The sequence below is a fragment of the Tamandua tetradactyla genome, chromosome 3 (genome assembly GCF_023851605.1).
Source record: "Tamandua tetradactyla isolate mTamTet1 chromosome 3, mTamTet1.pri, whole genome shotgun sequence".
NCBI classification, from domain to species: domain Eukaryota; kingdom Metazoa; phylum Chordata; class Mammalia; order Pilosa; family Myrmecophagidae; genus Tamandua; species Tamandua tetradactyla.
Genome location: NC_135329.1, coordinates 205576373 through 205591494, shown reverse-complemented (window position 1 = coordinate 205591494; position 15122 = coordinate 205576373). Strand labels below are relative to the sequence as shown.

Sequence of the window (15122 nt, the reverse complement as noted above, 5' to 3'; positions counted from 1 at the left end):
GTTGTTCATAGGACTTTTATTTTTTCCCAGGTTACCTGCAGGCTTTTTGTCTCCTGAGTAGGCAGGAAGTTAAAAGTTGACATATTTCCTGTACTGATGGCAGTAATGGTCTGTAAAAAGAGTTTGCTAGCATTTATGGGTGTCTCCTAAGAGAGATGAAACAAGAGTGCATGCACTGGAGTTGTTCTGTATGTTTCTGACTTTGTCAGGTGGAACCGGTCCTTAAATGACTAAAAAAAAAAAAAAAAAAAATGAAGGATTTCATTTGAGGCTGATGTATCTATGTCAGTAAATGCAGTTGAGTATTATCCCTCAGGATTTAGTTAAATGTGGAAATCAAGGATGTGTCAGATTTTTGAAGAACAGTTCATTTGATTCTTGATATGTCTGCAACTAAAAGGGGATTGAAGATTTGTCAGTATGACTATTGAGTATATATGTTAACCAGATGAAAGTAAAGTGCTATAACTTTAAGACTGTTTCTAAATGGGGCATGTTTCAAAGAGATACAATGAAAAAGTAGGAACACTTTTAGACATGGAGTAGTTTATTTTTAGTGGAATTATTTCATAGTCACAAGTTTGAGTTCTGCTTGTAGTCTCCTTTAGCCTACTTACAAATGTAACTCAACCCACATGCAAAAATTGGGACAAGATGACTTCAAAAAGAAGTGATTCAACATTGAAGGAGAAATTGGAATAATTTTTAAAGTAGACCTAGACACCACCATAATTCAGGAGTAAAGAAATACCAAAACATAGGACTGTGTATATAACTAAGATATATTTGGCCCTTGATTTAGTAAAGTAATTGAGCATTTTGACTATTTGGATCTGAAAAAATTCATGGGATGCATTTCTTGGCTGGATGTACTACTGGCATAAGTCCTGCAGTGATTTTTTTCTCACATCTTTATTCCTAGTGGGTAAGCAGTTGGTGTTGGAATGTAGTTGCGATCTTTATTGAGCACAGTGAGAAAAATTCCCTTATGACAAAAATACTGTGACAGTTGGACCCTAACATTGTTCATTTGCTTTTCAGCATGAAGATGACATTTCCACCTTATCAATTCTTCTTTGGATGGAGAGACACGATATTAAGACTGGAAAAGTTGTTAGAGTTGTTGAGTCCCATCCCTTCCTTTCACAGCTAAGGACACTGTGCTCCAGAAAACTTCTTTGTCTTTTCCGAGATGGTCCACAAATAAGAGTAGGACCTAGGCTTTCTCCACTGTATCAGGGTGTCTCCGGTGGTGAGTGCACGTTATCCTTCTCCCAGTGACTCTAAACTCTAAATGTGGAATTGTCTTCCCTCTCCTTGTTACAGACTTAGACACTCTTTTCTTCTGCTATTTCAAGTCCCTTGGTCTTCACTATCTTTCTGGCCCATCCTTCTCCAGGATTCTGCCTATTTCTGTGTTTGGCCTCTGGAGCGGATGGCCCTTCGTTCATATTTATTCAGTTCAGTCGATGGGATGGATGGGTGGAGAATTTCCACATTTCTGACAGTGAAGGAGAGGTGGGGGTGTAACCTTTCACTGGAGTCTGGCTTCAGAGCAGTTTATCTCCATAAACATTCCCTTCACACCTCCAAGAGTCCTTCTGTCACATTCCTGCACATAATTATGCTTACGAGAGTGTCTTGTCCTTTCTCTGCCTTATGTTGGATTGCCAAAGGCCCTTCTGTTCTTGAAGCCCAGTAAGAGGTTTTGGTGGAGAAAAGATCTGTATGATATATAATGGACTTCATAACGGCCCTGCAAAAGATTGTCCTCTTCCTTGAAGTCTCCCAAGGTGATTTTACTTACCTGTTCTCTTTCTTTTGTGAACCCCAAAGATCTTATTAGTTGAGGTCAGGGGTTGGTGAACTAAAGGGCTAGATGATAAAACCTGTAGACTTTCTGGGCCAGATCATCTCTGTTGCAAAAGCTCAGTTGCTGAAGTAGCATAAAAGTTGTCAAAACCTGAACTGATGGGGCATGACTATATTCCAGTGAAATTTTATTTGCAAAGAAGAGACCAGATTTGGTTGTAGTTTGTTGAATCCTGCTCTATACCAATAATTTCTAAATTTTGACTTTTGGACTTGGTACATCAGAATCATCTGGGGAACTTTGAAAAATATGGAATTCTAGGCCACACTCTCAGAGTTCTGTTTAACAGCTTGGGGCTGGGAAATCTGTCCTAAAAGATATTCCTCAATGGATTCTGCTGCTCAGACAAATTATGAAAACGAAGTCCATTTTACTTGTTTCTCAACATCACACACACCTTCTCCTTCATTATTTTTCTTTTGTGCCTACACCTTACTCCTCACTGCTCTGTATGTTGCCATGAGTCATCCTCTGTATTTGTAGGGTTGGAATGAAGGCTCTCTGCCCGGGCTTCACTTTCCTCAAACGTGCGTCCCATTCCCAAGGTGACTTTGCCCACAGAGCAGGCAATGACTCTGGGAGGGAGGTGCCCTCTAGTCTGCTGTGTTCTTCTCTTAAACTTCTTTTTTTTTTTTTTTTTTTTTAACATGGGCAGGCACCAGGAATCAAACCCGGGTCCTCCAGCATGGCAGGAGAGCATTCTTGCCTGCTGAGCCACCATGGTGGCCCTTTCTCTTAAACTTCTGAAAACGAAATTCCAGTGAGGGCCAAGTGGTTATCAATAGAATCCTAAAGCCCAGAGCTGGAGGAGACCTTGAGATGTTCTGCTCCAGGCCCCTCACTTAGTCCAAGAGAGAAATGGATGGCCTGGAGCAGTAGAGCTTGCGGGTGTCTCTCAACTACCTGCGCAGACCAGGGCTGGATGCCAAGACACAGGTGCTCCGCCTGTTCCCTTCTGCACCAGATAACTCCCAGGTTACCAACTCCTGGGAAGCACCCAGAGCTGCAGCCTCTGTTTTATTGAGAGCTGCCACTGTCATTCCAAAGGAGGCTGGCACCTGCTTGTCATCTTCTCATTTCATACCTGTACTTATCAAACCCATTCTCTCTCTCTCAGCATCACAATTGTTAAGCTACTTTAATGTGTAAAAAAAGGGGGTGGTGCAACAGTGGCTCAGTGGTAGGATTCTCGCCTGCCATGCTGGAGACCTGGGTTCAATTCCCAGAGCCTGCCCATGTAAAAAAAAAAAAAAAGGGACTTTACTTCAATAGGGGGAATGGGGAGTTAATGCTTTATTGGAACAGTTTGTTTGGGGTGGCAGAAAAGTTTTGGCAGTGGACAGTGGAGATGGTAGGCTAACATTGTGGATGTAATTAACACAATTGTACACTTCAAAGTGATTAAAATGGGAAATTTTATGTTGTATATGTGTTACCAGAATAAAAAGTAAAACGAACAAAAATAAAACTGTACAACCCAGAATGAGATCTAATGTGGACTATGGACTGTAGTTTATAAGGAAATTATAAGAATTGTTCATTCAAAATGCTAAACACTAGGGAAAACTGTATGTGTCAGGAGACCTCTATAAATTGTGTGATTTTTTTGTAAGCTGACAACTGCTCTAATAAAAAACTAAAGAGAAAAAGGGACTTTAAACTCAACCAAACAAATGATTGTAATTGTCGACTCGTGTATTGTACAAGTAGGGTCTTAACTGAAAATTAGTCTGCATTGGAGAGTCCATTTTGATGTGTCTGATTCCCTGGTTAGACCACGAGCTGTTTGAGGTCAGGACTGGGCTGTATTCATCCTGACCCCTCTTCTCGACGCCTCACTGGCACGTCATAGGTACTTGTTAAATGTCACCTGAATTGCTGATCAGTTATATTGGGTTTTCTGTAAAAAGTACGGGACAGATGGGAACAGAGTCCATGACCTGGTGTAGGGCCATCCCCTGGGATGCTTGTTCTAAGTGCAGGTGTCACAAGCTACACTGTAGAGAAATCCTAATAGCTTTGTCTTACTATTTACTTACCTTTGGCTGACTCAACCCATAAAGGGGTCTCTCGTATTGCTACTTTAAGTTTGACTTTTCCTCTTCCTGCTCACATGCTGCAGAGGGTGTGGGAATGACCAAACCGTGGGCCATGGACAGCTTAAAAAAGGAGAACCTGCTGTGGCTAAAGTCACTGTGACCGTCATTGGACCACTCATCCTGGGGTTGGCAGGACCCTTCCCTGGGACCTGGCCTCCCGTCCCCACCCCGGGCCGTGCCTCCTAAGTGCCCTGGGTTGTGGTATAAATTATTTGACACAGGCTAAAAGTCTAACTAAAATGTTCAAAGAACAGTTTTGGAAAGGTTGTATGATGTGAAAAAATTTGGCTTAAGTAAATGAATTAATGTGATGCAACAAGCGGAGCATGTAATAGATGAGCCATTAATCCACGGGCTTCCTTTCTGCTCTTCCTTATAGGTGGCGTGAACAAAAGCTTAATCATTTTTCCCCCATCATTAGAAGCTAGGAATTACAGCTGAGAAAATATTGCCTGTTAACTTTTGAGTATCCCCAAAGTTGGGTCTATTAATTATAATGTTTTGCCTCATTATGCATTTTGGCAGTTCGGTTGCCTGCTTATAGTTCAAACTTAATGGGATTCAAGAGCAGCAGTGACCTCTCCAACAATACTTTTCTCCTGTGAGACAAAATACATGCTTAAAAAAAACGTAATAACTTGTGTAGAGAAAAGTAGGACTTTAAGAAAAAGCCAGGGTTTTGCTTAAAGGTCAGTAATTATATTTCATCTTTTGTATGCTGTTGTGCAATTAAAACAGATAAAGTGTGTGTTTTAATGAAACTAGTTGGAAGTGGTAGAAAATATAAAGGCAGGTAGTTGTCATTGTTGATGAAACAACGAATACACAACCCTGTAAAGTTGATTTAAAGTTATTTAATTACTATAAAATCATTGTAGGTATATTCAGAAGGTTCCTCCTTGACTTGCATTCCCAAGTCTTGGGTCTGAGTCAGGTTGAGTCCTGATTCTATTTTGCATAAATATTTTTTACGTATTTTACAAAGTGGCCTATTCTACAGGTTCCAGAAGCTTTTTGTATATGACTGATCGACCCTCCCTCCCTTCCTGTTTCTTTAGCAGCTCCCATGTGCCAGGCACTGTTGTAGGGCTGGGTGTACTCAAATAAACCAAACAGAAAAAAGAAATCTGATCTCTCAGGGCTTATATTCTAGTAAGGGGGAGACAGAAAATGCATATAATAAATAATTTGAAAAAATATGTTAGAGGATGATAGATGTTTGGGGAAGAAATAAAGCAGGGAAAGAAGGCTGAGGGTACCCAGGGAATAGGGACTCTGTGCTGTTACCAGGGTGTTCAGAGAAAGTCCTCATGAGAAGATGGCATTTGAGCAAAGACTCAGGAGTAGCCATGGGGAGAGAGTGTTCTGGGCAGAGGGAATAGCCCGTGCAAAGGTCCTGAGGCAGGAGAGCACCCGGTGAGCTAGAGGACCAGTGGGGAGGTCAGTGTGGCTTGAGCCAGGTGAGAGAGGGGGAAACAGTAGGAGTTGAGGCCAAAGGGTTTGGAGAGGAAGGGGCAACTCGCACAGGGCTTGGGAAGACTTTGGCTCTTTCTCTAAGTGAGATTAGGTCATTTGCTTAATGCTGCTAGCCCACAGTTTCCTCATCTGTAATTACTTTGCAGGGTTGTTGTAAGGGTGAACTAAAGTAAGAAATGTAAAATGCTAAGTGCAGTGGTGGGCACATATTCAGTAGTCACTGAATGGCAGGTGAAACTATTTTTGTCGTTTTTGTTGTTGGTACTAATACTAGGTTACTAAACCTAGGTAAACTCTGTAGAGTCAGACACTGTTTGTGTTTTTCATAGCATTTTATTCCCAGGTCTGGTAAAACTCCTATCACATAGTAAGCCATTGGCTGATATTTGTTGGTATTATTGGTATTATACTTTTATTCTAAAAAATCATTGCTTTTTTCAGCAGCTTTTCTCAAGCATGACCACACTTTCTGTATTGTTGGGCATGCAGGGGATATGGCTGTGTACCCGGTAGATGAGGTCCCACACTCCGGAGTGCACATTGGTTTTTTTTTGTGGGAAATTAACAAAAGAGCTTATTTTAAGTTTTGTAGCCAGGAAGGTGACATTTGAGTAGAGAAGTGGACGAAGTTTGCTAGTGAGCCAAGCACAGTCTGGGGAAAAGCATTCCAGAGAAAGACCCAGCAGGTGCAAAGGCTCTGAGGTAGGAGTGGATTGGTATAGTGGAGGATCAGACAGCTGGGAAGTGAGGGAGGAGGGAAGGGGGGAGGTCAGAAGAAAGGAAAATGGCAGAGTAGGAGGACTTTGTCTGCTATGGAAGGAGCTTGGATTTTATTTTGAGTTGATAAAGATTTTAAAGATTTTATATTATTTGTACTTTATTTTCTTCAGATATGAGGCATTCTACTCTTATCTGAGGTTCTGCTACTGTTTTGGCATAGAATTAGCAATGTGGTATTTTTGGAGCTTCATTTTATTCAATCCAAGTCCCTTAATATTCCTTAAGGAGTTTGCTAGAAATTGTTTTATGAGGATAATTGTTTTATGAGTAGCCATTTTCCATACAGAACTCTATCCGTGTGTGTTTCTGTGTGTGAGGCTTATTTCTACAAGAGAGATGCAGGGCCTTATTTTTCTGTAGTAGATTCTTTACTGAATTCTCTTTTACAATTGTCCTTGAGAAGCCAGGGGTTTATCAGATAGAAGTCTAATTTTCTCTTATCGCAGAAATAAATCGTAATTGAGAACATGACCGAACCTTGAGGTGTCTCAAGAGAAGCAGGTGATCTTTTCATGTTGATTTGTCGTGTGCCTCCTAGTAATAATAAATGGTGATGCAGAGGTCAGTAGCACAGGACTTGGAGAAAAACACTTTTCTTAGAGCCTGAGCCCCTTTTCAAGACACAGGACTGAATTTTCCTCTTCCGTATCTGGTGGAGTCACGCTTTTCTCTAATCACCTCCCAAAATAATGAAGTGGAAAACTGCAGAAAATTGTGCCTAATCTAAGTCACCATCGTGCTCTCTCCTGACTAGCATTTGTCATGGAAACTGATCATCTTGACTTTTCATTAATACCTGAAGAAGAGTTGTCGATCAGGCAGGATATGAGGCGGCATAGGTGAGCACATGGGTAGGGGAATAAAAGAGACAGTCAGATATCACTGGGAAAACTACCCTGCAAAGACCTGGGCTGTGAAAAATGAGATTCCAATTTAGATCTGCAGTAACATTTGCAAGATGGGCAGCTACAAATATCACAAGTCACACCTTCCTGATCACACCTCAGTTTGACCTATTTTTGCCTTAGAAAATCAGTTTGACCTATTTTTGCCTTAGCAAATTCCCCTAAAAATGTATTCCTAAAATAAGCATAATTTAGGGTTTTGAGTTTGGAGTGGCTCTTCTCCACTGAGTGTTTCATTGCTGTCACTTGTTTCCTGTGGTAAAGTTAAATGGTGGGATAAGCTCGGGAAACTTTTTCCCCCTAACAGGACAGGCGTTGGGAATAGTGTGGCTGACAGGGCAGTGGCTCCGAGACGCTGAGCTCTTTTCCCAGCCCCGGCCCCACTTCTCTTAGGAAGGAATAATTGACCCATTGATGGTCTCGTTTCAGCTCGTGGTGGATCCCTGCGCCAGCAACCCTTGTCGCCATGGCAACTGTAGCAGCAGCCACGATGGCTTCCTCTGCATTTGCAGCGCAGGCTACGAAGGAGCGAACTGTGAGCAGGCAGTGGCCAGTCTCCCAGCCTCGGGCTGGACCGAGTCCATGGTGGGCCGGCAGCTTCAGCCTGTGCCCACTACCCAGGAGCCTGACACGATGCTGCCCCGCTCTCAAGCGACGGTGCCCCTCCCCACGTGGCAGCCGAAAACAGGGCAGAAAGTTGTAGAAATGAAATGGGACGAAGTGGAGGTGAGAGCGTTTATATATTATTATTATTATTATTATTTGCATGAGCAGGCACCACCAGGAATTGAACCCAGGTCTCCCGCACAGCAGGAGAGAAGTCCGCCTGCTGAGCTACCATGGCCGGCCCTATTGCATATATTTTTAACATAAGAAACTAGAGAGGTTAAAATAATTCTAGTGGCTCTAACATCAGCAATAAAAATGGAACGCCTTGAAGTCACTCATTGGACAAAACAGTGTGTCTGACCTCATTTTTGACCTACGCTCGTGTGTAGGCCATCTCTTGGCTGCATAAATGAGTCATTTCATTTACGGTTGTTCTGTGAGCATGAAAAGAGTAAATAGGAAAAGAAAGTGAACGGCCTTATTTTCTGGTAAGATGGCCATATATGTTTCTGTGAGATCATCTTCAGCGAACCCTCAGAGATTTTGGGGGCAGACAACTCAATGCAGAGCCATATAAATGAGCGTATCACAAGAACTTCCAAGGGTTGACCTAATTTTCCTTCATGGAGAATTATGCTCAACTATTACTATTTTTTCGTTATTATTTAGGGTCTATCCTGCAGCACTTAATGGGATTAGAAAAGAGAAACTATCACTATTTTTTTTCTGGTAATGTATATACACGGTAACATTTCTTATTTTAACTGCTTTCAAATATACAATTCAAGGTTTTAATTATATTCACAATGCAGTGCCACCATTACGGCCATCCAATACCAAAACTTTTCTGTCGCCCCAAATGGAAGCTTTAATTCCCCATTTCCTACTCCACCCAGGCTCCTGATACACTGTATTTTAGTTTCTGACTCTGTGAGTTTGCATATTCTAATTATTTCATATCAGTGAAATCATACAATGTTTATCCTTATGTGTCTGGCTTATTTCATGCAACACGATGTCTTCATTTCTTTTCGGGCTGAGTAATATGCCATTGTATGGATAGACCGCTTTTTGTTTATCCATTTGATGGACATACTTGGGCTGCTTCCACCTTTTGGCAAATGTGAATAATGTTGCTATGAACATTGGCTTGCAAATATTTGAGAAACAGCCATTAATTTAAAAAATATTTTAAGAATGCATTTGGGAATGATGTTTCCATATTTTATTTACTTTGGCAATAGCAAATGTTTTTTATTGAACTTGTCTAATCTAGGTTTGGCTTGCTCTGTTTTCTGGCTTATCAAAAGCCTCATACTTATTCAGCGGACCCCTAAAAGTACATTTAAATAGTAAATTTACTAGTTAAAACAGTTGGAGAGCAAATCCAAATTATTATTTTGAGGCCACACTGACAGTGTGTAATCCCATTATACTCCTGTAAATAATAGCCATATAAATCCGTGGTTGTATATTACTACACATTCTGGAGCTTAAATGAGAAAACTCATGGATCTTTGAGTCTTATGTGTTAGGGTCTAGGAACATGTCTGGAAATTTCCTTTATTGTTTTATATAAGAGATATGCACCATTTCTTCTGTTCTTTTCCTGGGTGATTCTAATCGGTTGACCCATTTATTTTTTTCATTGCCACACATTTATGAAGGTCACATCCAGACTGCAGAGCAGTGTTTTAAGCCTACCTAAAAAAAAACTGTGAACTTGTTCTGATTTCAGAGTTTTAATAAATGCTTTAAAGTTATGATTTTAATCCCTCTTTGCTGGATGACTCATTTCTTGACTATGAACTAGATTTGATTCCCAGTTTCTCAAGGAAGTGTCCTTTAAAGCAAATCTCTCCTCAACCAGCCATTTAAACCTATTTATTTAAAGACTTGCTTTTTCACCACTGGTAAGTGTGAAAAAAATGCCTCCTCTTCCTGCCCTGCTGTTATTTCTCAGGCTGTTCAAGAAGCAGGTTAAAAGTGCTAGACAAGACACTGGAATATGTTTGGGCTTCCCCTTTGCATGATGCTTCATAGATGCTTCTTTGGAAATATGAAACTGTTTGGAGCCTTGTAGCAATGGAAGTTATGTAACAGTTATCCATTTCACAAATTAAACCAATTGGATTCATGTCTGGTGGACTTCATCCGTAGCATTTGGCTGTAGGGCATTTTCAGTTAATTCCGTGCTGTTGTGTACTTTAATGCCCCTTTATTCGACTGCCATGGGAGAGGGCAGTGATGAATAAATTGGTCATAAGCACTTCATTGGACAGTGTGCCATATTCACAATATACTTTCTGTTGAACACCGTTTTTCATTTTGTTTTGTTTTTCCCCATTGCACTCTTTTTTGTGTATGCTGTATGGCAGGATCACACTTCATTATTTTTCCATGTGATTATACTGTTATTGCAGCACCATTTGTTGAATTTTTCTTTGGTTTTTAAATTTTGGGGGGGTGGTAGTGGTGGAAGTGCCTGGGCTGGAAATTGAACCTGGGTCTCCTGCATGGCAGGCAAGAATTCTATTACTGAACTACCCTCGCAGTCCCTGAGCTCCTTTTTATACACATCAATATAATACTTTTGGGAACATACTTAAAAAATGAAGGTGTGGCCCACAGGGAAACAGAGGGGCCGGCTCCCAGCTCCCAGCCTCAGCCTGTATTCCTGAGACCTACATTGGAAGGGTTGTTCAGCCAGCTGTATCTTGTCTGTTGCAAGTCATGAAGGCTCTCTCTCCTAGCCAGGAAGGTCTACACCCGCTCTCTGTAAGCTAATTCTTGTCTTTAAGCAGCTGGTGCCTCCTTCCCAACAGGTAGAGCACACAGCAGGGCCAAGACTGCTAGTTAAATGAAAGGAAGGAGACCAGTGAGGGAAAGTGTGTTTCCTTCCCTTCAGTATCCCATTTATCAACTTTAGCAATCCTGGGACTTTGTAGACTGCTTTCAGGAACTTTATTTTTGCATTTTGGAAAATCAAGTGGTATATCTTTCATTTTCTTTTGAGTTCCATCCCCTTCCCTGCTTTGTGGAAAGAATTTCTGCTTTATAGTATTACCAGGTACTGTGATTGACCCAAATGACTAGTCTTTTTTTTTTTTTTTTACCCCCTAGGTGATCCCAGATATTGCCTGTGGGAATGCCAGTTCTAACAGCTCTGCAGGTGGTCGCCTGGTATCCTTCGAAGTGCCCCAGAACACCTCAGTAAAGTAAGAAAATTCTCAGTCAAAAAATGTCAAAAATGACACTGTGAACAGCATGCCATGTCTGTGCATGCAGCTGGTTGGTCCAGCCAGAATCACAGAAGGGCCTCTACCTGAGGACATGGCCTGTGCCATTTAAAAGCTCGAGGAGAGACTTTTACAGTTAGGACTAACTGATGTAAGGCTGGAAATGTGGCACTGAGAAGCTGGGCTGGACAAGTGCGGTGTGAAATCAGAAAAGCTGAGGCTTAGAGAAGACATAGCACCTGTCACCTCCCAAATGACTTTTGCTTCCAAAATTATCTGGCTTCCTTAGATTTTCATGGGCCATGCTTAAATCCATATGTGTAATTTACCTCAAATTTAAATTCAACGTTTTACAATTGTCTCTTTGGTAACAGGCGACTGAGAAGACAGTGCTTTGTTTTGTTTTAAACTCAAGAGCTTTCAAATGACTACAGCCCTTTGCCCGCAGCAAGGAAGAGGCAGAGGGAAGTAGCATTGACTCAGCACCTGCTGTGCACAGGGCGCATTGCTGACGAGGCTGGAGAGGCCAGCGCCTTGCCCTGGCCTGGAGGGTGAAACCAGCTTTAGGGTATCCTAGACCTGTTGGCCCCCTCTACCACGCCCACCTTCTCTGTGGCTGTTAACTCTAACATTTCCACCCCTGCTCCCCCTAGACAGCTAAAGGGATGTTTGCTATTCAGCTTTGGAGCTTTCAGAAGATTCGGGGACACGTGGCTCCAAGTAACCGGCCTGCTAAGTCCGCTCCTTTTTACGGGGGGCCGTGGCTGCAGAGGCCTCTGCCGTTTGCACAGGGTTGTTTTTGTCCACCTTGACTTTGAGACAGTGGAGTCTCTGGAAAGGTTTGAAAGAGAAACCTTGTTATACCCCGCACCTCCCCCACAGCCTCGAACTCACTCTGACAGGGAAGAGGAGGAGGGGCAGGAATTCTTGGGGGTGGGGAGGCAGAGAGGGACCGTTCCCACGGAAGAGAGCTGAGGCCTCTGAGGCAGTGTCGAGCTCTACCGGTAGGGGGTGCTCCTTAAGCGTTTCACTGCTGGCACTGCAGATGCAACCTCCCAGCTCAGAGCTGGGTTTAGGGCAAAACAGCATTAATTTCCTTTACTTTTATGAAACTGTCTCCCAGCCCTCTTATCTAGGTCCTGTTATCTTGCCATCATAAGGTCTTTCCTAATAGTTTTTATCTTTTATTCTTTTAAATGCTTTTTTTTTCTTTCTCTCAACAAACCCGAAAGTCTCTAAAACCGTCCTAGGCTATGGGGCTGGTCAGAAAGAGCAGGGACTGGGCCAGGCTGAGTAAGATGGGAGTGCCTCCTAATCTCTGGGTACCCTGAACTCACTTGTGGGGGCCTCTAGCCCCTTACATTTTCATTTGTTCATGAATTCAATCATTTTCCAAACTTTTGTTGGGCACCCCCCTCCTTCAGCAAGCCTGGGTCTCTGCGCTGGAGCTGGGGCAGCTGTGTGCACCGACACTGACCCTGATCTAATGGAAATAGAGACACCTGCCCTTCACTGGAGCACAGACAACGGGGAGCAGGGCAGGGAATCTGGGGTGGGTGCATGGGTGGGTGGTCAGGGAAGGTTTTGGAGAAGGATGGCGTGTTATCCAGGTGGGGAAGGAGGATACACAGTCTGGGAGCTGGGAAATAACTGGGGAAGGGCCAGTGTTCATTGTGGCCAGAGCTTTGGGTCACAGGAGCAAAGGGCCGGGGTTTGAGGCTGAGAAGTGAGCTCGGGCTGGGCTTCCCTGGCCTTCTGTGGTGGTCTCAGGGCTTTGGATTTTATCTTGAAAACAAGAAGCAGCCAGTGGTGGCTTGAGGCATGGGAGTGACACATTCCTGTTTATTTTGGCTGTGTGGAGCTCAGCGGTACACATTGATAACAAATTTAAATAGGGCTTTTTATACTGTATAGATGTGTGAAGATTTTGTGTCTCAAAGAACTCCTTTTACTATTTATTAAAATTGTTATCCAAGGGTGAGCTATCTATTAATAATTTGTTATATATATATATATTTTTTTTTTTCTGCATGGGCAGGCACCGGGAATCGAACCCCGGTCTCCTGTGTGGCAGACAAGAACTCAGCCTGCTGAGCCACTATGGCCAACTGAATTTGTTATATTTTTGAATGAGTGGGAGATAGATATTTATAAGAAATGTAGGAAAACTAGAAGCATTTTAGATGTGCATGTCATCTCTTTATTTTTATTTTGAACTTGATGGCCTGGTTCTAAGATGAGTTTTTCTGAAAGGGACTCTCTGCTGTCATCATTCCTGTTTTCAGAATTCGCCAAGATGCCTCTGCGTCTCTGATTCTGTTGTGGAAGGTGACAGCCCCGGGATTCCAGCAGTGCTCGCTCATAGATGGACGGAGTGTGACCCTCCTGCAGGCTCCTGGGAGCCTTGTCCTCTTGGAGGAGATGCTTGCCTTGGGGCATAATTACTTCATTGGTGAGTGATGAAAATCTACGCAACGCTGTGGCTGAATCAACCCAACCTTGGTTTAGTTTGTAGAGACTGTAGAGAGGGGATTTAAACCATTTCTTCCTTTTTAGGTAAGGTTTTAGTTATCAGATTTGGTACGTGAGATATTTATTTTCAGTGCTGTTCAACTTGGAGAAAGCGTGGGTTTTGGAATCCAGAGGCTTGTGTCCCAGCCCTGGCCAAATTCAGGTAATGCATGTAAATGCGTTGAACTGCCGTTTTCTCTTTGATTCTTTTCCTGAATGTAATTTTATTGGGGTCTGTTCATATACCATATAATCATCCGAAGTGTACAGTCAGTGGTTCACAGTACCAATTATTTACTTGTGCGTTCACCACCACAGTCAATTTTTGAACATTTCATTACCCATTCCCCCCAAGATAAAAAAAAGAACACCCAGAAAATCCCGTACTCCTTATTCCCCCCTATTATTTATTTATTTTTTTGTCTTTATTTTCTAGCCTGACTTCCCATACACTGGATAAAGAGAGTATCAGTCACATGATTCTCACAATCACACAGCTTGTGGGCAAGCTGAAGCATTGAATGTTGGTGTCTCCGGAGGCCTTTGTTCCCACTTGATTTGGGGGTGGTGGTGGTGGGGCATTTGTCACAGTGCCTGGCAATTGATTTATCACTTTTGAACTACCCACCTGACTTACGGGGTTTCACCTCTCTTTGGATCCCCTTTCCCCATACCCTCCCCACCCTCTGCGGGTCCCTTCTAACTCTTCATCTTTCTTGAATGGCTGGCTTCTCTAAACTGCCACCTTCCCAATTGGCTGTCTTCCAATTCCTCGGCCCCTGGAGTAGAAATGGTCCTCAGAAGTGCCAGCTGAGTGCTCCCTCCTCTCCCTGTAGAGCTCCCTGCCCCAGCACGAGCACTATACTCGGGCAGCTTTCCAGGTATAGTCGCTGTGCCACCTTTCCCCTAGTTTGGTATTCTGACTGTATCTTGTCAGAGTGACTGTACCTGCCCCCCTCCTCCAGCATAGAGCTCCTCTGAGGTTGGAACATGTGACTAGCCCAGCAGTGTGCTGATATCATCCACTACTTTATTTGAACTTGTTCCATTTGTAGGAAGTCTCTGAGGCAGCCTCAGCTGAAGGACACAAGCTCAAATTTGGACCCTCCCCATCCCCATCTGATGCACCCCCCTATACCCGGCTATTAATGCCTTCTGTCCATATGGTATATTCCAGCAGCCCTCAACTGCAGGGTAGGGGGTGACAGCACCCATTTCTCAGTGATATTAGGAGGGTTAAATGAGATAGTGGGTGTGAAAGTATGAATTACAACACTTAGAGCTTACTCTAGGGTACTTTAAAGTTTTTTTTCCTGAGATTCATTAAATATTTTGCTAAATTAAATGGAAAATATATACTATGATGCAAATATAGTGGAGATAAATGGATAAAATGCTTAGCTCTTCATAATTTGTATTGCATTTTATATTTGACTGACCCTCCTCTACTGAGGTAATTTCTCAGTCTTTGGAAATCCAACTTGGGGGAGCAGGGATTTTATTGGGTGGAAAGAAGGGAAGGGGAAATCATGGTGATGAATGGACCTGGTTGGAGTAAGAGGGATGGCAGTGAACTTGGGTTGATGTTGACTGTCAAGATATTTACTAGGTTATGAATTTGAGTTGTGCG

The 15122-nt window shown here is 42.7% G+C and overlaps 1 protein-coding gene across 1 annotated transcript in view; it reads left to right on the top strand.

Moving 5' to 3' along the window:
* DNER (delta/notch like EGF repeat containing) overlaps positions 1–15122 on the top strand; it is a 389785-nt gene that overhangs the window by 152384 nt on the left and 222279 nt on the right. Inside the window, exons 2-4 of the mRNA XM_077155359.1 lie at positions 7563–7859; positions 10866–10960; positions 13267–13433. Coding sequence (XP_077011474.1) covers positions 7563–7859; positions 10866–10960; positions 13267–13433 — 559 coding nt within the window. The remainder of the gene's footprint in view (positions 1–7562; positions 7860–10865; positions 10961–13266; positions 13434–15122) is intronic.